The sequence below is a fragment of the Macaca mulatta genome, chromosome 18 (assembly GCF_049350105.2).
Source record: "Macaca mulatta isolate MMU2019108-1 chromosome 18, T2T-MMU8v2.0, whole genome shotgun sequence".
In the NCBI taxonomy this organism is placed as follows: domain Eukaryota; kingdom Metazoa; phylum Chordata; class Mammalia; order Primates; family Cercopithecidae; genus Macaca; species Macaca mulatta.
Genome location: NC_133423.1, coordinates 16,757,089 through 16,782,651, shown reverse-complemented (window position 1 = coordinate 16,782,651; position 25,563 = coordinate 16,757,089). Strand labels below are relative to the sequence as shown.

Below are 25,563 nucleotides of genomic sequence, written 5' to 3'. Positions count from 1 at the left end.
CCCCTCCCCTTTAATAAATATTTTTAAAGTGACCTTTAGAATATTTAGCCAAAGAAGTGGTGAAAATGCAGTCATTCCTCACCCCAGACAGGGGCTACGGAGGAGCTCTCCCACCACTGTCTTTGCAGCTTCCGCTTGCTTTCCCCTAATGGATTTCCTGGTCCACTTAAGGCTGGCTCTTCAGAAACCTCACTGTGATACCCCATTGTTCCCGCTGGCTATAATTCTATTAGTGTGCCTGACACTTCTGATTTCCAGCAATAGTGTTTCTTCCCAAGTTCTCATACCGTCTGGTCTTTACCTAGGCAATATGCATTTAAAATCTATAGTCTTCAATACACTGTACGTGCTATTAACTTTGAGACAAACAGCCAAGAGAAAAAGTACATGACAGCACTAACAGTCACACCAGGAACTTTACGCACTAGCCCTGTCTGGCAAGTCTTGCCCTTGGTAAAGAACCAAGTGGTGTTGACCTGCACATGGAAACTCAGAGAAAAGGAGCATGGGCCCCTTTTAATGCCCTTATGTCCAAGTTGCTGTCACTTCTCTTCTCGTGGAGCATAAGTGGATCCTAATTTTTAGCACCTGTTAGAGCTCTTCCTAAATTCCTCGTTCTCATTATAATGCTCAAAGGGAATCTATTTAGAGCAGCTTTTTTAAAGTGACAATTATAAACCTGCTTGATGGTAACCTTGATTTGTTACGATTTGTATTTAGCAATTTGAATCTGACTCGAATGTCATTACCTAAGAAGAAAAGCCCATTTTCTTAGACACGCACTTTGTTCCCCAGTGAAAGCTCCTGTCGGGAGGATCCCCATGCTGGGCTTCTCTTTTCGCTAAAGAAATGGGAGTCTGGGGTGGCCCGAGTCCCTGCAGCGCCATGGTTTGCATGCAGGCTGTTAGTGGAAGCACCCACAAAAAACACACTCTCCTCATCCAGATGTCTTGCGTTCTCACACCTTGAAGCTAGTTCCCTTTTCTCTTAATCTGCCTGGCAGTGTCTCATATGCAGTGATCCAAGAAAGGCAATTTCTGCATTGAAATAGCTGAGTGAATTTTCCTGTCTCTTTTCTCATGTATATGGCATATAGTATCAACTCAGTTCTAAGCTTCCTGAGAACAGGGGTGATGTTTTTTTATCCTTTCTATCCCCATAAGACCCCACTTCATTAAGCTGTATGCAGTGAGTACATAAAATGTAGGCATCAAAACTGGGTGATGAAATAGTTTGTATGACAAACCCCCATGATACAAGTTTACCTAAGTAACAAACCTGAACCTGAAATAAAAGTTAAAAAAATTAAAAAACAATGTTACTGACCTCTTTTTTTAGCCTTCATACTTTTGGATATTTTACTTCATATTATAACAGTCAGTGTATAGCATCATTTGAATATCTTTCATGGTTTATCAATAAATTTTTGCTCTGCAATAAACAACCACAAAATGTCAGTGGCAAACAACAGTAGACATGCATTTCTCGTGCTTCTGCAGGGTTCGTCCATCCAAACTGGGCTTGCCTGGAGGGCTCTGCTCATTTTGGCTGTGCTCACTTAGGCAGCTGAGGCTTAGATGGTCTAGGCTAAACTTGGCTGATGAAACTCATCCACATCTATCTTTCACCTGATAGGAGCCAGTCTTCTCATGATGCTTGTAGCTGTGCAAGAGAATAATAACCAAGCACAACTCTTCAAGGCTTCATCTCTTCTAGCATCAGGTCCATCAAAGCAGGTATGTGGCTGAGCCGTTGTTTGGAAAAAAGTATGAGAACACGGAGGTGTGAAGAATCAGTGCCAAATGATGTCATCAACCACATATAGTGTGGAATATTAGTGACTACTGCTCTATGAAAAAATTGTGGATGTGGATGTGCATTCAAGGAGAGTTGACTCTGGTCACATAATGCCTTCTTCTTTTTTTTTTTTTTTTTTGAGACAGAGTCTCCCTCTGTCACCCAGGCTGGAGTGCAGTGGTGCGATCTCGACTCACTGCAAACTCTGCCTCCAGGGTTCACACCATTCTCCTGCCTCAGCCTCCCGAGTAGCTGGGACTACAGGCGCCTGCCACCACACCCAGCTAATTTTTTGTATTTTTAGTAGAGATGGAGTTTCACCATGTTAGCCAGGCTGGTCTTGAACTCCTGGCCTCAAGTGATCCACCCACCTCAGCCTCCCAAAGTGCTGGGATTACAGGTGTGAGCAACCATGCCTGGCTGTATGTGTCATTTTTATCTGCCCAGGCAGCATGCAGTCTCAAAAGAAGACATTGGGGCAACTCTAGCTTTAAAGAGTGCAAGTTTGACTTTTGGTGCAGACTCTGCCATTAGCTAATAAGGAAGCTGTTTTAATCTATAAAAGGGAATTGCCTTTCTTTTTTTTTTAGATGGAGTTTTCTCTTATTGCCCAGGCTAGAGTGCAGTTGCGCAATCTCGGCTCACTGCAACTTCTGCCTTATGGTTTAAAGAGATTTTCCTGCCTCAGCCTCCCAAGTCACTGGGATTACAGGCTCCCACCACCACACCCAGCTAATTTTTTTGTATTTTTAGTAGAGACGGGGTTTTACCATGTTGGTCAGGCTGGTATCAAACTGCTGACCTCGTGATCCACCCACCTTGGCCACCCAAAGTGCTGGGATTACAGGTGTGTGCCAACGCACCCGGTCGGGAATTGCCTTTCTTAAACTGAGGGGGTTAAGAAGGCCCTCCACTGTGTGTCTTACCTTTCTTTGCAGTTGTCCATAGTATTTCATTTAACATACTGTTACACACAGAGTATGTTCTTAACATATGCATTTTGTGGGTTGGTAAAATGTGGAATGAGATTTATAAACTCGAATCCTATACTGCATGCAAAGTTAGGATTGAATTAAGACCAGTGAAGAAAGTTTCTCTATGGGGAAGACTGAGCTGGCCCAAAAATGTTCTAGTTAGTTCAGTGGTATTTTTATCACTAATAATCACTTAAAGTCATAATAAATTTAGTCGTTCCTCTCATAGGCTTCATTTGAATCCATTATGCTTTCAAGTGCATAAAGATGCTGTTATATTTTTACCAATAGATTTATGTTAAGTTGGTTAAAAAAATGGATATTCTAGATCAAAATATATGTCATATCAAAACCTGACCACAGTGGGAAAATTGTTTTCTACACAGGAAAAACAATATGGATAATAGATAATGTGGATAGGATCACTGTCATATTTTCCAAAGATTGAAAAAACAAATAGAGAATTTCTTGATAGTTGTAGCTTTGGAAATTTCTAAGGTTGCTTGAAAGGGTAACAATAGTTGCTCATTTGACCTCTGATTCACTAAAGCTACCCTTCAGGATTGGGAAAGTTTACCCTCTGTTGTCTGTCCTCTATTGAGAGTGTGCATCTTTCTTTCAGCTATGCACTTTAGCAAGCTAAATATTATCACTGCATGTCAAAGAAGATTGGTGGGGCTTGTTTCACGATGGAAGAGTCTCATTCCAAACGATTCTTGCTTGGATTTTCCCCTTGCTCTGTTAGCAGACTGCACACTATTTTTGATTGTTTAGGCCCCTATGATGTGTGCAGCAAACGAGAGGTGACTTCTTATCTATAAGCAGAAGCTGCCTGATAAACAGCAGGGATGAATAATTTATAAGGTAGCAGTATGGAAAGTGGCATTTCACACTTCTTTCCATGTAAAATGTCACATGAATTCCAAACAGGCTAAACAGTTTAGTAGGAAAGAGAAACCTCATATCGCTAGCAAGAAAAGGGAAAGAGAGGGTCTATAATGTGGCAATTATGATATTACTCAAAAAGAATTCTGATCCAAATATTGTTCTCCATTGATTAAGTGTGAAAGCAAATTACAGTTTCTCAAATCGATATTAGGAAATAATTAGTATACACATGGAAATAACATCTGTAAGGCAAATAGGCTTGGGTTTTATTTTACTCAATTTCAGTCAACTTACAGTAAATGAATCCTGAAAAACTATATTTTTCATTTTCTAATCATGCAGTTAGCCCTCCATTAAAAGAGAGCTAAAAAATGGGGTTTGATAGATTATTATGCATCATATTGCATAGTTAACATTAGTCTACTTAGTCAGAAAATCCAATCAAATTGGTTCTCTGAATTCTAATCATCATGCCATTAGCAGCTCTTTATTACTAAAGATGGTTAGTAAAATTAAACTGAAACCATAGAAGATCAAACTCAAAAGTAAGTTGCATTTTTATTCCATTTAATAATTAACATTTAGTAAGTTGATATTTTGGAAAGCTAAAAATTTAGAGTTACCTTATTGAATTCTTGATGTTGTTACTTAATCTTGCTTATAGTGATATAACATTTTTGAAATATATTTTGAAAACATAGATTCATGAAAGAAACCTATTAAATACCTTTATATATGAAATATTATAGGGAACACTCTAGGGTATAGAAAAATATAGTACTGCTTTTGTCTTTAAGGCTCCATTTCTTGATCTGGGTGGAGGGAGGTCACTGATGAATACATAACAGAATTAGAGATAAGGAAATGAGTTACTGTCTGGTGCTAACCATTACTCAATAGAAATTCAGAGAGAAGCAAGATCAGGCAGCTCTGGAGCAGTCATGAATGACTTCCTAAATAACCAGAAATTTGTGATTTTTCTCAACTCTTTCTTTTCCCTCTCCAGTTGACCAGTAATTCCAGATGACCTTACTGGCCAAATAATTCTTCTGCTTCCATCTCCTTATTTCTTCTCCCACCATCCTGAAATATGGAAGTACAGTTCTAAAGAGTGGCCCTGAAACTGATCAGAAATTCTTCATGCATCTCAGTGCTCTTGCTTGGGCAATCTTCCTAAATATTTCCCATGTGTACAAAGAGTACCTCCCAGTCTAGCTCTTTAGTTCAATGCACAAAATCCTTCTTGAAGGGTGCCTGCCTTATCCACCTTCACAGAATCAGTAAGTGGTAGAGCCAGGACTCATGTCCATGTGGTGTGCTTCCAGAGCAGATGTGTTTGTCCAAAATACCATATTGTAATCATACATGGATTTGTCTCCCTCCCATGAGACTGTAAGTTCCTTGAGGACAACGGGACTATGTCTTCTTCGTTTTGGTATCTTCAGTGTCATGCCCTCCTAAGATACTCAAAAACTACGTGTTACATAATTTTTGGAAAACTTGCATTTTGAAGATTGCAGTGGTGGAGGACCTCATCACGAGAACAAAGCCTGTGCCAGGTATAATGAGAGGTGATATTTAATAGGGAGGATTAGCTGCAGAAGTCTTGAAAAAGTTAAACAGATAAAAAAAAGGGACAGGAAGGTGACCAAAAGTCAACATCAACAGAAAACAGGACCAACCTTAGGGCAGGGGCACAAGGGGAATATGGGGTTACCAGAGCCAAGGAGACAGAGCTACCTGTGGTGAGCTATGATCACAGAAGGATAGACTGTCAGGAAGAAGTAGGAGACATGAAGATACAGGTAATTCCAGAGATAGAGACTGATATGGTTTGGTTCTGTGTCCCTACTCAAATCTCATCTTGAATTGTAATCCGAATTGCAATCCCCAGATGCAGAGAGAGGGACCTGGTGGGAGGTGATTGGATCACGGGGACGGTTTTCCCCATGCTGTTCTCATGATAGTGGGTAAGTCTCATTAGATCCAATGGTTTTACAAAGGGCAGTTTCCCATGCTCACTCCTCTCTGTTTGCCACCACCTTGTGAAGCAGGTGCTTGCTTCTACTTTGCCTTCTGCCATGATCATAAGTTTCCTGAGGCCTCCCCATCCATGCTGAACTGTGAGTCAATTAAGCCTCTTTCCTTTATAAACTATCCAGTCTCAGGTAGTATGTAGCAGTGTGAAAATGGACTAATACAGAGACAGCGCAAACACACATGATGGCTTTTTTTTCCCTCCACTGCTCTGTAGGCTCTCTGTTGGCTAAACCCAAGGGAAAGCAACTTGTCAAAGTAGCCTGAGAAATGTCATTTACAGAAGTAAGGAGTAGGGGAAAGGCAGGAAATGAATTATCCTGGATTGTGCCTGTGTTAGTCCATTTTCAGATTGCTGATAAAGACATACCCAGGACTGCGTGATTTACAAAAGAAAGACAGGTTTAGTGTACTTACAGTTCCACATGGCTAGAGAGGCCTCATAATTACGGTGGAAGGCAAGGAGGAGCAAGTCACGACTTATATGGATGGCAACAGGGAAAAAGAGAGAGCTTGTGCAGGGAAACTTCACCTTATAAAACCATCAGATGTCATGAGACTTATTCACTATCACGAGAACAGCATGGGAAAGACCTGCCCTCATGATTCAATTATCTCCCATCAGGTCCCTCTTACAACCCGTGGTAATTCAAGATGAGATTTGGGTGGGGACACAGCCAAACCATATCAGTGCCTGTTTCCAGACAGGCACACAGTAGGCAGAGGGGAAAATACTTAAGGGGCAAATAGTGGGCTCAAAGACATGGATGGAAACGTGCATTTGGGAGAATAGAGGCATATGTTTCAATAGGCAGGAAGAGGCCAATTTTTTTGAAGCTATCATTAAACTTAGGTGGAAAAGTTTATAGGCAATATCACTAAGTGTTTGGAAGCAGAAAGCATTAAGTGAGCTTTTTAGTAGAATATGAAAATATCATACATACAATAGATACTAGAGGCAAATTACAATAGTTGCCAAGCACAGAATAAAATTCTAAGAATCAAATAATAGAAAGTTGTGATATCATCTCTCACAACCTCATTCTTCTAAAGAGGCATTTTCTGTACTTACTTGATAATAAAATTCTCCTGGTGCTCCTGTTAAGCATGCAGACACACACCTACAATATCGGTTCTCCAGAAAAGAGTTTGTGTAATCTGTGCTACTATCAATAGTGCTAATGGTGATTTTTATGATCAGGCAAATTGAGGAAATGTTACCCGAAAGGGTTTATGTGAGAAAAATACCTGCTTTTTTCAATTGATCAGTATGTGCCACTAGCGATCACTTGCAGGACTTGGTGCAGAATGAAAATGTGGGGCCCCTTGCTCAAGTATTCGGAAAATGATGTGATAATGGTACTGAAATATGAAGCTTCTTCCTTTCCTCTGCAGTCTCTCTTTATGTGTCATGGTATTTTTTATTTGCTTTTTGATGTTATAAGTAAAAAAATAAAAATGTAAATTATCTGCCTGAATTGTATCATTCATCTTTATGTTGTATGATGCCAGTTTTAAATGCAAATATTAGAGCATTTAACTTGTATGTGGAATCACTGACACGACACCATGTATGTTTCGTAGCTTACACAGGGGTATGTATTTCTTTCTTACCAGACCAGTGGAAATGCTGCACAAAACTAACTCAACTGTCTTTAATTCACGTCTTGATTAGCATTTACCAACACTTTCTGCCATTGACTTACTTATGAATAAGGCAGGACTGACAAGAAAAGGAGGTATGTGCTGCCCTGTCTTTCCCTTTTCTACTACGTGGTCATTGTCAACTAAGTGGGTGACTAATACAGGGAAATAAATGAGTGACAAATAACATGATAGTGTTCCCTGGTTTTTCATGTTTCTTGGAACATCATTGCCTGTTTCTGAATTGAAAGCAGGTTCTGGTTCAAATAGAAGGTGCGACCTCTCTGGGCTGTCTGTCCCGTGCTTACTGATAGACATAATATATGCTTTCCTTTTCTTTCCTTTGGGTCTCTTTAAACTCCCAAACACTGTGTGTTCACCTGAGTTCTGTGCTCATGGAGCATTGCCCACACAGTGTGCACATGGGGCAGCAAGGGTCTCTCTCGGCCCACATGGATGCTCCACTGTTTCGTTGGACTTTGTGTGCAACACACAAGTTCAAAGATAATCGTTACTAAAAATTTCAGGAGGAGTACAGTAGAACTTCAGATCAAGTGTGGGCCCTTCTGTGCGATGGCACAGGTCCCATGTCCATAAAGCTATCCTTGTGCCAGGGAGTTATTATTATCCTCATTTTGCAAATCAGGAAACTGAGGTTTACAGAGGTCAAGTAATGTTCAAGGCTACTCAGCTGGAAAGTGACAGACCTGGGGTTCAAATCAGACCATTGGTCTGCAAAGCTCATGTGCTAACATAAAATCTGCTTCATTTCACCATACTCGGCCCCAGTGTTGCTATATTTAGATATATCTGAAGGCAGATGATATAGTTGTGGGAAGTTTGGTTCAATGATTAATTAGTCACTCCATAATCAATACGTGATTAATTTCCAAGTCCTGTTAAGGATGTAAACACACACCTACATAGTTTTCCAGAGAAAAAGCTTGTATAATCTGTGCTATATTGAAAGGGCTTTTAAAATTATTTAAGTAGAGACTCTCTGCCCTGATAGTGGTATTTATTTAACTTGATCTCTTATTTCCACACAAAACCACTCCTATGCATTGGGTGCACTGAGGTATAAGAATAAAAATGGATTCGTTCATAAGGCACAATTTCTGCCCTTAGGAAACTTAAATATGTTTGAAAAACCAACATTTCCCTTAGGATAATTTCACCCATGTCACCTCCTTTGGCTTTTCTCACAAGTTTTGTTTCTCCTCATTTCTCTTTGGTGCTTACTGGGTGCCTTTTCTAGTTTCACGTTCTTTTCAACAGCAACTGCGTGGCTGCTTTCATGAGTTTGTCTCCTGCATATTGTTATGGTTTGTAAAACATTTGCTGACTAGGCCAGGCAGGCATGGCGGCTCGTGCCTGTAATCCCAGCACTTTGGGAGGCTGAGGCGGGCGGATCATGAGGTCAGAAGATCGAGACCATCCTGGCCAACATGGTAAAACCCCTACTCTACTAAAAATACAAAAAATTAGCTGGGCGTGGTGGCGGGTGCCTGTAGTCCCAGCTACTCAGGAGGGTGACGCAGGAGAATCACTTGAACCCAGGAGGTGGAGGTTGCAGTGAGCTGAGATAGCACTGTTGCACTTTAGTCTGAGTGACAGGGCGAGACTCTATCTCAAACAAACGAACAAATAAACAAACAAACAAACAACATTTGCTGACTAATCTGATTCTTCAAATTAAGGATGATGGGATGTTTTCCTTTCCCCTGGTCTTTGACCCCTCCAACAGAGGTGAGGCGTGAATAATACTGGGGTGGATCTTCACCAAGGGCCCAGTGAATTTTCTCCTCTCAAGTGAACTCTCTGTGGCTTGCGTGCAGTGATTATGCCGAGAGCAAGACTTGTTCTGCCTATTTAAAGAGGGAAAGTCATTTAAAATATTTAAGAAATGAGAAGCTGCTCAGAATACATTTCATTAAGGATGTACTTGGGCTGATTTTGAGTTGGCTGTGGGGAAGCAGTAAACAGTCACAGCTCTTAACCACTCCTTCTGAACAAAATCTTCTTTAGGACAGAGAACATGTCTCAAAGCACATTTAGTGTATTATCACACATCCAGTAAGCAATTCAATATAATGTTTTAAATGGCCGTGGAGGACAGCCTGAGGCACCAATGCTTTTGGAAAATATATTTTGCATATCTACTGAATGGCATCATAGTGAGTCTATAAAAATATTAGCCTTAAAGGAATCATTTCACCCATACTTTGTTATTAGTAAGTATGTCTGAATCCACTCCAGCGAAGAGGACTTTAAAAAAAATGTGTAAGTGTCTAGAGATAATCAACCAGGCTACTTTATTTATTACAAGAAGTTCACGACTTCCCCACATGAATATACCTGACTGCCAGTTAGTTCATTTAGGTGCTCTGGTTAGCAGTTGCAGGCTAATCCTACCCTATTTTTTTATTTATTTGATTTATTTATTTTTTTGGGACGGAGTCTCGCTCTGTCGCCGGGCTGAAGTGCAGTGGTGAGATCTCGGCTCACCGCAAGCTCCGCCTTCCGGGTTCACGCCATTCTCCTGCCTCAGCCTCCCGAGTAGCTGGGATTACAGGCGTGTACCACCAAGCCTGGCTAATTTTTGTATTTTTAGTAGAGATGGGGTTTCACCACGTTGGCCAGGTTGGTCTCAAACTTCTGACCTCAAATGATCCACCCACCTCGGCCTCCCAAAGTGCTGGGATAACAGGCATGAGCCACCGTGCCCAGCCAATCCTACCCTATTAATATGTGCTTGTAGTCATAGGGGGTTGTAGCCATGGGGAAAAGTGACTCATTTAATATATTTGTCATTAACTTCTGCTATAGGCAAGACAGTTTTAAATGATTAGAGCTGGGGAGGGGCTTAAAGATAGAGCATATGTTGACTTGAGCAGCATAGTCACCCATCCCTGTTTACAAGATTTCTGGTACAGGAGATTTTTGGTTTCAAAACAGGAGAGGTTCTAGCAAAACCAGGAGGCATTGGTCACCCCACCTTTACTCAGAGAAGTTACAGTTTAATTGGAAAGAGGTGCACACAGAATATGAGAAATAGAAAAGTGCTCTCAATTGCGAAAAGACGGGAAATAGTTTTCCGCTGAAGGGATTCTGGACCAGGGGAATGCAAATCCCCAGCTATACCTGGTGTCTGTGGGAGAAGAATTGAATGAATGGCATTTTGGTAAGATGAAACTTGATGGAGTCCAGGCATTTCATTGATCTCCTCCTAGATCTCCTGCGAAATGGCCAAAATGATAGCAAACTAAAAGAAATGTTATTACTGAAAACTAGGGAAAAGAGTCTATCATCTGAGAGAAAGTGCAAATAACTTCTGCTGGAAGAGAGCAATTGGAGGATAATTGAACAAAAGCACTGATGAAGACTGTTTCACAAGGTTCCCTTCTGAGATGATACAAACATGGAAATTAAGGAAAGCAAGTCCTGGCAGCACCCCATGGATATTCCCTTATTTGGAGTGGTGAAGGGAGGGGTGAGGGTTGACAGTGGGCAGAGAGCACAGCACCCTCAGAATCACTTCTGCTGCTGGGGAGTAAGGATAAGCCCAGGGCAGATCCTCCAGGATGTCCGGAGCTTCCAGCATGACTGAACCAGGCAGAGAGCTGGTGGTGAACCAGGCATCCCCCTAAAGCAGCGAGCCTTCCCTTGGTAAAGCAAAATTTCTTCCTGGGCCAAACTCACACCTGTAATCCCAGCACTTTGGGAGGCTAAGGGGGGCAGATCACTTGAAATCAGGGGTTCAAGACCACCCTGGGCAACATGTCAAAATCCCATCTCTACTAAAAATACAAAAATAAACCAGGTGTGTTGGCAGGTGTCTGTAATCCCAGCTACTTGGGAGGCTGAGGCAGAAGAATCGCTTGAACCCGGGAGGTGGAGCTTGCAGTGAGCTGCACCGTACTCCAGCCTGGGGGACGGAGCAAGACTTCGTCTCAAAAAAAAAAAAAAAAAAAAAGAATTTCTTTCTGGACAAGCAGACTCCCAAGAAGCCTCAATCTGTGTACCTGTCATAGAGACCAGGACAAACAAATCTGGATACAGAAAACTGACCTCTGAGCCACGCAGAGAAGAGATTGAGCAGAATTGGCCTTGACTGATCATGGTTACGAATCTTCCCTATTTCTTTTAGGCTGCTGGCTTTACTAAAAGGGCAAAGCAATTTTAAATTAAAACAGCAAGGATGACAAAAAAAATACCCCTTTTGAGCTTAAAATTTGAGAGACGATTTCTAACAGCAAGCAGATGGATAGTGAGGAGACACAAGGATAATCCTCCTACTCTATTTACAGGCAAGCACGAGGCTAGGAGGGACCTCTCCTTTCTCAAGGATGTGTAAATAGAAAACAGCCAACAGGAGGCCTGTGAAAAGATTTTTGCAGCTCAAAATAAGGAGAGGGACATAGTATTCCACATCCAGGGAAGGAACTAGTTTTGAAGAGATTTATTACAGAAGATAAATTATATTTGCGCAATACCTGCTTTATGATCTCACTAAAATATAAGACAAGAGGAGTTATTTTTTTTTAATAGAAGACGTGAAAAATGACACGGAATCCTATGAGACTGAGGTAAAACAGGAGCTATCTGAAAACTAAAAACATGCCAAAAGGAATCTGAATGAAGTGAAATAATTTAAGAAAATTAAAAATGCAATTTTAGAATTTACAACTGCATTTCGTCATTAAAGAACAGAACCAACACTGCAGAATTTTTACTTACTGGCTAGAAAACTCACTTGAGGATCCTAACAGAACACAAACAAAGTGGGTGGAGAAAAGAAACAGATCAGAGAGAAATAGCAGATAGAACAGATTTGGAGTTTCAATATATACAAAATCAACGTTTCTGAATAAAAGACTAAAAAAATGGAATTATTTGAAGATATGAAATAAGGACTTTTACGAGCTGAAGAAATACACAAGCCTTCATATAAAAAGAGATCAATGAGTATCTGGAAAAAATTATGAAACATGGGAATATTATTAAAGGGAACAAAAATTCAGTTTTCCCTATGAATATTTGGAATTTCAACAATAAAATGGGAAAAATGCCTGAAGAATTCTCACAGAGTTCTATAATGGTCCTGATAAAAAAAAATTAAAAAATGAATAAAACTTTCCTATATACTAGTTAAAAGAGTTTACTAAGGAGAGAGTTTACAGATAGTAATATAAGATGACTCAAATAGACTTAAGAAGCAAGTGCCTATATACGTAAGAATCTTTATGCATTATAGCATAAAACTTGAAGGGATATGAAGAAATGAAGATTTAGTCCTTACTCTTAGATGTAAAGACTCAGGATTGTGTGAATATCAATTTTTCCCAAATTTAATGCAATTCCAACAAAAAACTTAGAAATCATAGAAATTTTTAAAAACTTGGCAAAATGGTTCTAAAATGTAAAATTATCAATGTTCGAAACAGCAAAAATATTTTGAAAAACAGGGATAATAAAAAGTGACTTAACTATACTGTCAAAATGCTTAATATAGCTGACTAGATGGAGAAATCAATAAATGAAAATAATAAAACCAGAAATAGGCACATGCACAGAAGTTTATAGTGTATAATCCAGTTGGTATTAAAATCAATTGAATAAATATGAATTTATTTATTAAATGTTGTTGAGCGTTAACTGTTAGGAAAATATAATGCTATTTATATATTTACAGTATTCAACAAAATTAATTCTAGATGAATTACAACACTAACTATAAACAATCATACCAAAAATTAATGAATATAATATAGGAATAAATATATCCATTCAGGAAGGTGGATTTGACTATATGACATATGAAAATCTCCTTTGTATTACAAAACATAATAAGTTAGAGTTAAAGAACACAATAATAAAATATTTAATGAACATATGAAGGACTACTGAAATTCCCAAATAAATCTTGAATGCCCTCTTAGAAAAATGTTTAATGAACACAAAATTAATTCACAAAGAAGTACAATAATAAGAAGAATGGCCAAAATAACTAGATGAATAACATTTTTATATGACTCTAATAAAACTTTAAATAGCATTTTTAAAATTAATAAATTTGGTAAATATTTAAAATGCTAAGAATTCTGGAGGACATGGTGAGAACTCCTGTACAGTCTACAGAATTGTAAGTTTGCATAATGCTTCTGCAAGGGACTTTATAAAGTTATGTTAGTGTAATGATATTTCCATCATTATAACTGGATATAAGTATATGTGATTATTTATGAAAGTTGTAATATATGTTTATCATAGAATATTATGCAGCCACAAAAGATGTATTTTTAAAGATGCTAATAGCTGAATTAATGTGCCGTGAATTAAATCTATTTGTATATTTTCAAGATTTTCTGTATTTGACTTATATTATATACAATTATGTCATTTTGTAAAAACCAAAGAGTCTGCCCCACCATTGGTGATTCAATAACACAATATTTGCCACAAAAAGCAGCTTATAATTACTACTCAAGACAAGGGATTCTTATTGTCTTAGAAATACAACTTACTGTAACTTTGGAGGAAAACAATAATGTAAAACTTGTAATTGCTATGTTTTCAGTCCAAAGTTTGAACACAAGGTGTCTTTTTTATAATTTCAGATTTGCTTATTCTTACTATTAAGACTTATGAAGGTTTTTAAAGTAGAATATATACAAAATAAAAAAAAATAAAGAACATTTAAAAAAAGAGCCTATAAAGAATTACTCCACATGGTCAGAAGAGGGAGCTTTTAGATTGCAAAAAAAAGTAAAATTTTACATACTCTATTATCAGAAGTAATATTATTTCAAGTCCTCGTATTGAACACTAATAAAAAAGTAGCTACAGAAACATTCCTTTATAATAAATTAAAAAAACTTTTTTGTTTCATGAAATATTGAACTTACCTTTATTCCTCATTGACAGCGTGTAGAATCTCACTCTAACCACTGTCTTCTGACGCTTTGCACATTTGACCTTTGCAAGTATGACTGATAAACCAGAAGGCTCCTGACCAGTTTCCACCTCCTGCTTTCCCTTTTCATCTTTGCAGGTCGCAGAGATGGCTACTGAGATAAGGGACAAGAGGGTGGAGAGCAAGGTGGCAACAACTAACCAACAACAAAATTAAAGATTTATTATGTATTATTGACCAACATTGTTCTTTAAAGATAATGCTAGAAATAAAAAAGTTGAAACTATCCATCTAATCTGAAGCCTTCTGCTATGTCAATATTCAGATTTTAAAACTCTTAGTTCCTAGTGCCTTTGTAAGCTCTTCATAAACCTAACTGTGTTCAGAGGTACAGCAGTAAATGAAGACCCAGGAGTGAGTTCTGTTATTATAAAAATCATGGCAGTTAGAAGTGTAACCCAGAGTGCAGAATGCAACGAGAAGGAGGGTAATTCTTTTTTCATTGGCATGGATCACACACCAGTTCTGTATTCAATCAGTGGCTCTCCATCTTGAAAGAGAAGTAGAAAATTTGAAGTGAGTTCATGACCTAGTCATAAGTAACATTCTAATTTGGGAAACAAATTATGAAAAACTCTATAAATAGGGTTAATTGTTTTCTTAGGTTTGTTACTTTAAAGAAGGAATTTGAAATGGTTACTCACCATGTATAATACACCGTATATGAAGGTCGATCATATCCAGGGGTGGGACCAGATGCTTTTCATCCTGCAAGTGAAAAAAGAAAATAGTTATTTTCAGTGAATGCTGCAAAACACAACGAAAGTGAGTAACCCCGGGAGTGTAAAAGTTCCCCATTCTTCCGTGTGAATCGGTGCTCATCTAAAGCCTGAACCTGAAGAGCCTTAGACATGTCCCCTATTTGCACCCAGCATGGTTTAGATGACCCTAAGCCTCTTTCAGAAGTTACGTGTGCTGCTGGCTTAAATTTGACAAAAATGTTTGGTAGGGTCAAGGCACTAAGCCAAGTGACAAGGACCATTGAAGTTTCGTGCAATGTAAGGAACGAGAAAGACCTGAGGGAGAAAGAACCTCGGTCATCCCAGGAATAGAAGGAAAATGGGCTGTTTGACGAGAGAGAATATAGAGGGATATTATTCAAATCAGTAAGAGGAGAAGATATCCTGTCTCTATTCCACTGTTGATCTTCTCCTTCTTATCACCAATCATTCGTTTACTTTTACTGTCTGAAGAGGTACAAATATTGTAATTTAAAAAGCAGATATTCCTTATAATAATATATTAAAGGCCAGGCATGGTGGCTCAAGCCTGTAATCCCAGCACTTTGGGAGGCCGAGACGGGTGGATCACGAGGTCAGGAGATCGAGACTATCCTGGCTAACACAGTGAAACCCCATCCCTACTAAAAAAATACCAAAAAAACTAGCTGGGCGTGTTGGCGGGCGCCTGTAGTCCCAGCTACTCGGGAGGCTGAGGCAGGAGAATGGCGTAAACCCGGGAGGTGGAGCTTGCAGTGAGCTAAGATCCGGCCACTGCATTCCAGCCTGGGTGACAGAGTGAGACTCCGTCTCAAAAAACAAAACAAAACAAAACAAACAAATATATATATATATAATGCTATATCCCTGGAAACATTACTTTTAATGTTTTGCTGGTGTATTCTATGGTCCCTAAATATGGTCACATTTCATACATGTGTACTCTCTAAATTTGTGATTTTAAACATTTATTTAAAAGTCCTATTTATTAATCACTGGGCTTGTGCCAAACATTGAGTGAGGTGGTGATGGGTGAAAAGATGAATAAGGCACAGTCGTAGAAACTCATAGCCTCATAGGAGAATCAGAGAGGTCAGCAGACATTTAAAACCTGCTGAGAACTAAGTACAGGTTTCAGTGGTAAGATGCAAGGTGCTGCTGAGGCAGGGATAGACCCAGAGGTGGAAGAGGCACCGACAGTGAGAGAGTTGCTCTTAAGCTTTAAAATGATGTCACTCCTGAAAATAAAAATCTTCTTTGCTAGCTGGTCACCTGAATTCATTTGGTTTACCTTGTCTTTTTCCTGTAGTAGGATTTCACAGAGGATTTAACGTGTAATGACAGGAACTCGAAACTGAGTGCAAAGACTTGGTTTTGACCATCAGGGAGAATAAAAACCAGCCCCTTGGTTTTATTAGGTACTGGGATCCTTGTTTCTCGTTGCAGGTGGTGGATTTTGTAATGTTTGCATCCTTCAAGTTGTGAGTTGCCCTTTCCTGAATACTTGATGTGTTCTACACAGCAAAGTCTGCCAGTCAAACGGCACAAAAAAGGTGTGTTCTGTGGTTCCTTGTTAACATACGTACAGCTTTTCGGAACACAAATAAGTTCGAAGTTGTGCAAAGCTGTAAGATGTTCCGTATTGCTCTGGGCGTTAATATAAAGTGAAAGCTAGTTACAGTTTGCAACTGAATTAGTAGCAGTCTCTATTTATAATGCACCCCTACTTTGACATAGTACATATATTTTAAAAGGAAGACTTAATATCCAATTATTTTTACAAGAAAGCTGGCTGGCTAACTTCAAGAAGTTTTAGTTTTCAGTTAAATATTTTCTTTTCTTCAGGGGAGATGGTGGTTATGACAGGATCCTTTTGCCTTATAGAAAGCCTTGTGTAACAGATAAAGTAATTAGGTGTAGACCAAAGTAGTTTGCTCTGTGTGATTCTTTAACACCCCCTCAAAGCTACTCGAGCATGATATTTCATTTAATTAAATACCCAAAGAGTCAATTGGGAGGCCGGGCGCAGTGGCTCAAGCCTGTAATCCCAGCACTTTGGGAGGCCTAGACGGGTGGATCACGAGGTCAGGAGATGGAGACCATCCTGGCTAACACAGTGAAACCCCGTCTCTACTAAAATATACAAAATAACCGGGCGAGGTGGTGGGCGCCTGTAGTCCCAGCTACTCGGGAGGCTGAGGCAGGAGAACGGCGTGAACCCGGGAGGCGGAGCTTGCAGTGAGCTGAGATTCGGCCACTGCACTCCAGCCTGGGAGACAGAGCGAGACTCTGTCTCAAAAAAAAAAAAAAAAAAAAAAAAAAGAGTCAATTGGAGCTCTCCACTACATGAAACTTCTTGGAAATGTGAAGAAAGAATGTCACAGGAGGGTTTGTGTGTTCACCACAATCTCAGGACTGTCCCGGTGCTGGGTTTTGCTTTTCCTCAGGGGGCTTCCCAGTACAGCTTGAAGCAGTCGGGGCCAGAATTGTGAAATCAGTCCATCATCTTCACTGGTTATTTGTGGAAGCCCAATTTACCCTACTTTTACTCACATCCCTAGACAAGTGAGTGCAAATAACTGAAATGACTCATAAAGTCTTTGAATGAATTGATTTTCTCTTTTTACTTGAAATCAAAAATAAATGTTCTCTTTTTTTCTCTGGCAAATTGCCTCCTGTGCAGTTATAGCTGTGTATTTCTCCTGGGATTTACAGCATTTGAAAATCAGCACTTGAGAGACTTGTGCACCTGTGTGCCCATATATGGCTTCCTGTTTTGTCACATCAGGCAGTCGCCTGCTATGTTCAGATTCAGGGCTTTTTGGGTGGGAGAGCCATGAATGAATGTCCCATGGAAAGGTGCTGGTGAAGAGTGTTGTGATTGTTCTGTTTGCAATAAAGTGTGTTTGTATCCTCATTTATTTTATGGAGAAAACAGGGTGCTTGCTTTCCAGAGACCTTTCTAGGATTCCTCCACAAAACCTCCTGTGAAAATTCCAAATGGTTTGAAAGACCCTTGGACCCTCAGGAGCACAAAGCTGGACATCTTTGCAGATGATCTGAGCAACCCCATATCTACTGTTGCAAAGTGCTGTTTATTTCCATTCGAAGTTGAATCTCATGGTGGGTTTGTATTTGATAACCCCTTTTTACGATCGCCTCAGTTCAGGACAGGGGATTGAGAAGCTATATTTTCAGAATGAAATGAACCTGAGCAATAATCATTAACTCAGCATTGAGGGACAAGAATGTGACACCCTACTTAGGGTAAAGATAACAGTGCTCATATAGGAACAATGCCCTCTGTATTGGTTTCCTTGAGTTGATGTCACAGAGTTCCAGAAGCTGGGTGGCTTAAAGCAGCAGAAAATTGAGTTGTTGACAGGCGCATGCTCTGAGGGCTTTGGGGAAAAAATGTTGCTAGCTTCTGGTGGTTGCTGGCAATTTTTAGCTTTCTTTGGTTTGTGGCCACATCACTCCAATCCCTGCCCCCATTGTCACATGGTATTTTCTCTGTGTCTCTGCTTTCACATTGTCTTCCCTCTATGTAGGTGTGTGTGTCCAAGTTTCCTTCTTATAAGGACACCACTCACTGAATTACATCCTACCCTAATCTACTATGACTTCACCTTAACAGATTACATTTAATTAGACCTTCTTTTTTAAATCGGGTTACATTCTGAGGCTCTGGGAGGAAAGCTTCTTCTGGAAGAAGTTTTTGGGGAACACTGTGTAACTCACTACATTTTTCTCTGGCATCTTCATTTCCTTGCAGCAACCTCACAGGAAAGCAAAACCAAATTTACAGCATCAGTTACTCAAATGGAAATCCATCTTGAGTATAATGTGACTATACAGCCAGAGTTTTCCACATGGTAGGTTGTAGCCCACAAATGAACATGGTTGCTTGAATGTGGCTGACTCTTTTGGGCTACTACTTAACATTTTTCCAGTCATATTTTTATAGTGGAAAATAGATTCCCCAGACATTTCCTGAAGTGCTCAACGTAACTCCACACTAGAACATGTGCCCTCCCAAGTCCTGACAACTAGTCAATTTCACAACATCATCCTGTGTTCTAATGCCCCAGTGACTGCTGTTCATATCAGAAACATTTGAAATTCATCCTCACTTGCCCCATAAACATACACAAGCACAAAGCCCTCAGCAGCAACTGGACAAAATGCTTTCATGAGAGAAGGCTAAAGGTCTTTCAGTTATTCTCCCTTTGCTGTGCTCATTCAGCATTGTTTCCCATGATCTAGTGAGGTAAGATATATTAACTGATACTCAAGGGCTAAAAAACAATAATAGAACTTAGCATTTTAATCTCCTACCTTTCCCTAGAGTTTCATAGCAACTTTTTGGATTCATTATAAGTAGACATTTAGAATGTCAGCTTCCAGCAATACGTACTCTGTGGTTACAAGTCCCCTGTTTTATATTGGGAATGTAAGTATAAGGGGTAAAATATAATGGCAATTTAAACAAAGAACTCAAGATATATAACCAAATGCCAGAAATGACCAAAATGCTAAAAATCAGGATAGGTCGGTATATTAGGCCATTCTTTCATTGCTATAAAGAAATACCCGAGACTGGGTAACTTACAAAGAAAAGAGATTTAATTGGCTCATAGTTCTGCAGGCTATATAGGAAGTATAATAGCTTCTGCTTCTAGGGAGACCTCAGGAAACTTACAATCATGATGGAGGGCAAAGGGGAAGCAGGCTTGCCTTACATGGTCGGAGCAGGAGAAAGAGAGAGAGAGTGGGCAGACGCCACACATGTTTTAAGTACCAGATCTCACGAGAACTCACTCACTATACAGTATCAAGGAGGGACGTTGCTAAGCCATTTATGAAAACTCTGATCCCATGATCCAGTCACTTCCCATTAAGCCCAACCTCCAACATTGGAGATTACAATTGAATGTGAGATTTGGATGGGGACACAGATCCATACCATATCAGTGAGCCAGTGATCAACTTATATTTGGCAGGCAGGACAAGTATGCTCTGTAGTGGATTAGTTCTCACGATTCCTAACACCCGAAGCAGCTCTTAGTTCCTTCTTATTGGATTTTCTTTTTTTCTTATTGACATACCCTCTTGGTCACATTCTATTTCTAGCTTCCTGAATCAGAAGATATAAAACACAAACAGAAACTTAAAATTGTAGTGTATGCATTCGTCCACGTGTGTGTGCCATTTTCTCTGCTCCATGTTGCTACTAATTCCTCTGTCCTCAATTCCTGTCTTTCTCAAATAGTAGTCTCTTAGTCTTCATTTGTGTGTTGATTTCTTGATTCCACTGTTGAACTGAAAGTTCAAATGAGTATGGGTAGACAATTATTTTTTCCTAAGCAGCCTGAGGATAGCATTTCTTATTCACAGTCTCTCATGTTACTAATGAAAAGCCTCTTAATTATCTTCATTTCCGGGCATTTCTCATCCTGGTTGTTTTCTCGTTGTCTTCAGCACTCTCTAGTTTCACTAAACTGGGTCTAAAATGTGTTTGATTTTGATTTCATATTCTGTCCAAGGGCTTGGTTTCTTTCATACACTTCTTAAAAATGTATGTCTTTATTTTAGTCATTTTCTTGTAGAATATTATACTTCCCCTACTTTCTCTCTTCTCAGTTCAGGAACTCCTGCCAAATGTGTTTGAATTTTTAATTCTAACCTCCATGGCTGATAACCAGCATTGTATATTTTAAGACAAAAATGTCTACCCTACACCAGGGGAGATTCCTAATTTGTTCTTTTTGAGTTATTGTCGATGCTGTGTTTATCTATAACTACTCTTTTGGTGTTGCTTGGATACTAGAGTCAGTGGTGATGTTAATTTTAGCCTCAAAAAATGTAGAATGATCTGTGGACATAGACAGCATCACAATTACAGGCACAGAAAGCGTTGTGAGGTTTTCAAATAGGCAAATATTTACATATGTATATGGTTATTTAAAAATGTATTTCTTACGCCAATCCATGACTTGCCTATGTCACAATGGAATCTGGTGTAGTTTTTATTTCTTGACAGAGAGAAACATTCTATCCTTATAGTGTTGAGTCTTTTGCAAAGACCTATGGATGTAGGTGGTACCTATAGTCTTTTGCAAAGACCTATAGGAACACATTGCCTAATACCACCCAGAATGGGTAGCAAAGTTCCTAGTGAAGTTTCCACTGTGAGTGGCAGGTGGCGGGCTCTTCTGAGAAAGAACCTTCTAGATGCATATTGTGGGGAGCAGGTATGGGATAACCACTTGGAGTCTTCCTCATCCTCCTTGGATAATAAGTGGGTTCCTGAAGTCTTCATCTTCTCTGCTTTCTATTTCCTCTAGAAAGTTGTATAAAGCAGTATAGACATAATATGTATTACAGAGGAAGGCAGACTTCAGCTTAATTTTGAGGCAGAGAAAAGGGAGTGTTCATTTGTGTGTCTGAACTGTAAGCATCCATAGAAAGAAGATTCCTCCTCCTAAGAACACAATCTGCACCTTAATCAATTACCATTCTTGCCTTCACATGCTGGCACTTCAGCAGCTTTGGTTCAGATTTTGACAATGACAGGGGATGTCATAGAAGAGGCGTGACTGGGTTCCCTGACTGGGATTTATTGTACAGCAGATTTTGTTTTATTTTGCTGGGAGAGAAGTAGCAAGGACTCTGCCTACCTTGAAGAGGCAAAACCTCTTTGGGAAATTAGAAAGTGTTATGCTTGGGAGACTCCTTCAGGAGAGGCAGTTCTCTGCTGCTGCTTCACTTCCCCGGGACAAACGGAATTTTCTTTAAGGCTGCCCAGGGACCTGTCTGTCTGGACACTCACCTTATGTCCATTTCTCCTGATTAACACAGCCAGGAAATGTGGCCCAGACTGCCTTCTGGGACCCAGAGGCCCGTCTACCCTTCCTCCTCCAGGCCCTGTGGAATCGTTCTATTATCGGTGGTGGGGGTTGGGGGGCGTAGCACCCCTCACTCTCCCCCTACATCTCCAGCATGCTGTTCTTGGTCTCCTTCTTTACTACTTCAGCACCCACCCCCCAGCTCCCCTCCCTTTACCTCCTCCACAAACCCTTTGGGTGCTCTAAGACCTCAGAGCAAGAGTCAGAAAAAAAAGTTTTTTATTTTTCTGCTTCCACCTGCCATGTAGCTTCCCTGAGGTATCACTGTGCATTTAAAAAATATTTTCTAGGCCGGGTGCAGTGTCTCACGGCTGTAATCCCAGCACTTTGGGAGGCTGAGGTGGGTGGATCACCTGAGGTCAGGAGTTTGAGACCAGCCTGGCTAACATGATGAAACCTCATCTCTACTAAAACTACAAAAATTAACCGGGCTTGGTGACACACCTGTAGTCCAAGCTACTAGGGAGGCTGAGGCGGGAGGATCCCTTGAACCTGGGAGACAGAGGTTACAGTGAACTGACTGTACCACTGCACTCCAGCCTGGGTGACAGAGTGAGATTCCATCTCAAAAAAAAAAAAAAAAAGAGAATGTTATCTAGTGAAATTGATCATTAAAAAATTTAAAAACCCCTCTAAAATTGTATAAATATTACATGTTATTTCTGTGTGTGTGTGTGTGTATGTGTGTGTAGAATACATGTGTTCAAAGAAATGATGCCTTACATTTACACTATGGTAATGGTAAGGGATAGCATGGCAATGGTGTGCTTATCCCCCAACATTTGCATTAAAATGAAATTACGATCCATGCAGTTGCTCAACTCATTTTCTTAAAGAGGCCACAGCTGATCCAATAATATCAATACTATGATAAATATCTCTGAAATGACACAGGGAGAACCTGGTTAGTAGGCGAGAGAAGCATCACAATTTCCAATAGCTCACAGTTACTTTTACATCAACCAAATTAGGAGAAATAGCAGTTATGGGTGAAAATGAAGAGATATAATTAGAAAGGCTTTCATCCCTGTGCTTTCTCATGCCCTGCAATTGGCCATACCTGGGTGCTACTGTTTGTAGGAATGCATGTAACATTGTTTCCAATGACATTTTGTCAACAGAGTTAGCCTTTGAGATTTCTACTTCTACAAACTGAAGCCCTGATTGGCACCTGAACTTTAGAAGGTTTAGTTAATGCTACAGCACCTCAGCATTTTCAGGTTGCCCTTCAGTTCAGAACTGTTGTGTATATTTTCTCCAGTGATCCATTGCTCACCTCTGCTTAGCCTCCGAATTCCCTTGCTCTTGAGATTAGGTTCTCCCAGCATGTTTCCATAAACCTGGGCACATGTGCTATGCCTAGAAGTCTGGACGTAGGTTGGCTGCGGCTGTGCCTACCCTCTGGCTTTCCTGGCAATGACGTCTTTACTCCATACCTGCTCCTGGCTGTTTCACTCACTTCCACCTTTACACACTTAGATCATTTTGTCACCACCTAGAAGCTTCTAGTTCCAATAACAAATGTTCAAAGACGCCCTCTCCCTCTGCCCATTCCTCTTTCTGTCATTCATACCCCCTTCCTCCATTGTCATCTGGAGTTTCTGGGTTCTATGATGACACTTGCAAAATGCCTCTGCTACCCCGATATATAAATAACACTAATTTGTCATTTGAATCAATGCTGCCTTGTCCGTGTTCTGATAATTAACCCACAGGCTGGCATCCCACGTGTGTGTCTCTGGAATGAGAACACACTGACCCAAGTATGGTCATGATGCTTCCAGTGAGTCAAGGAGCAGAAAAATGATGCAGGAAAAATTGGGATTAGAGGAGCAAGCAGAATAAGAAAAGGAAAACAAAATACAACTTTGTTTCATTCTTTGTGTTCCTGATTGTGGCTCAGGTCGCCGACTTGCCACCTGCGTTGTTTATGTGATCACAGAAGAGATGAAGGCTCCTGGTTGCCTTGGGGGATGACACATGAAGAAAAAATCTTGAAAGCTAGTGAGCAGATTGCTGTTTACAGACAGTGATGTTTAGGCTAAGAGATAGGGTTTAACTGATGTGCGCCAATTCCAGGCCTGGCCCATAAAATATTTTTCAAAATCCTCAACCTCATTTTCTCATCTCTGCATGGCAGAAAGAGAAGAAATTCAAAATGGTGGAGCCCCATGGAGAAAAGAGCTCAGATCCCCGAGTCATCACTGAAAATCATAGTCTTTGGTGGAGGTGAAGACAAATTCATTGCAAATGAACCTGGATTAGAAGTGCCTAACTTTGATTGTTCTGGGCTCATACTCTGGGTCAGAAAAAAAGACAAGTAATAGAATGCTTGGTAGAGGCCATGTGCTACCAAACACTGGGGACATCTGGAGGAGAGAGAATGTGAAGGAGTAAGGAGGAGGACTGTGACCTATGTTTTGTACTTCCCATAAAGGTGATAAATCCTGGTGAATCAGCACGGTGTTGAGGAAAGAGAAAAACTGAAGGGAAATCTGAAGTCCTTCAAGCTTCAGAGCTGGAGTGATGATGGCTGCATACCTGAAGGCATTGGGATAGATGGGCATGGAGGAAGCATTGGCTTTTGCCTACTGCATTTTTGACTGGTGAAAATGAATGGAAAAAAGTCCTCTGCATATGTGTTCCAGGAGACATAGCAGTGGAGGGTTTAGAGAATAGAAACCAGGCTTGCCCAAGCACAGAAATATACTGCAGCCTGAGTGACACTGGAGATACAAAAGGACTTTGGATTCTCATGTTTGAGTTAATTTGGCAGAAGAAGAGGCATGTGGTCAATGTATTTTAGAGAGTAGAGTTAGAGGATTGAAATCCACCTTCTGGAGGGAGGATTAAAGTGCAGTAAGGCCCTACCACCTGAGGCCTATCCATAATATCCAAGGCCACGGGGATGACAATAGGCTGGCCCTACGTCTCCATGAGCAGGGTTCTCCAGAACAGGCTCAGGCCACTGAAGGTGGCTTCACCAGTTATTTTGCTGTAACTATGCAGAGAATGAGCACAAGCAGGGGAGCTGAGACAAGGCAGGCAAGCAACCTCTAAAAATCTACAGTTGGTGTGCTACTGATGAAGGTAAAGGCACAGAATTATACCTCCAGGTTTCTATTACTTGTAGCAGAGCCTCAGACCCAGGTTGAGAGACCACCAGCCTTAAGAAAAAAAATGGAGATTTCTGATTTCTGGATAATGATCCAACTCTACAAATTGAAGAAGCGACATACCCACTTTGTTAAAGTTGAAGGAAGGGTAACATTTTCTTGGAAAATTGCCAGCATGTTAAGAACTTGCTTAAATCTATAAAGGAAGCTAAGGATGGCTTGGGGTGCCTGAAAAATGAGAGGTAAGGGGAAATCATAAAAGAAAGAAATAAAACACATGAATATTATGGGTTAGCATGATAAGCTGATGGTGGTCCATTCCCCCTCCTCAGATGGGTGCACAGAGAGAAGGAAAGATGAAAACTCAAGTCAGAGAAGTAGGTAACTATACTAGTTTAACCATAACTGCTACTGCTGTTTTGGAGCCAAGGACTCTATATTCCCATTCCTTGGTCACTGAAGTCCTGAGTTGTCTCCCAGGACAAATAAACTAGAACCAGATGA

The 25,563-nt window shown here is 40.2% G+C and overlaps 1 protein-coding gene across 1 annotated transcript in view; it reads right to left on the bottom strand.

Moving 5' to 3' along the window:
• The window catches only part of LOC106994547 (putative uncharacterized protein encoded by LINC00305), a 70,856-nt gene that overhangs the window by 5,480 nt on the left and 39,813 nt on the right, over positions 1-25,563 (bottom strand). Inside the window, exons 4-5 of the mRNA XM_077975018.1 lie at positions 14,961-15,024; positions 14,249-14,410 (exon numbers count right to left, since the gene is read on the bottom strand). Coding sequence (XP_077831144.1) covers positions 14,249-14,410; positions 14,961-14,994 — 196 coding nt within the window. The 5' untranslated portion in view covers positions 14,995-15,024. The remainder of the gene's footprint in view (positions 1-14,248; positions 14,411-14,960; positions 15,025-25,563) is intronic.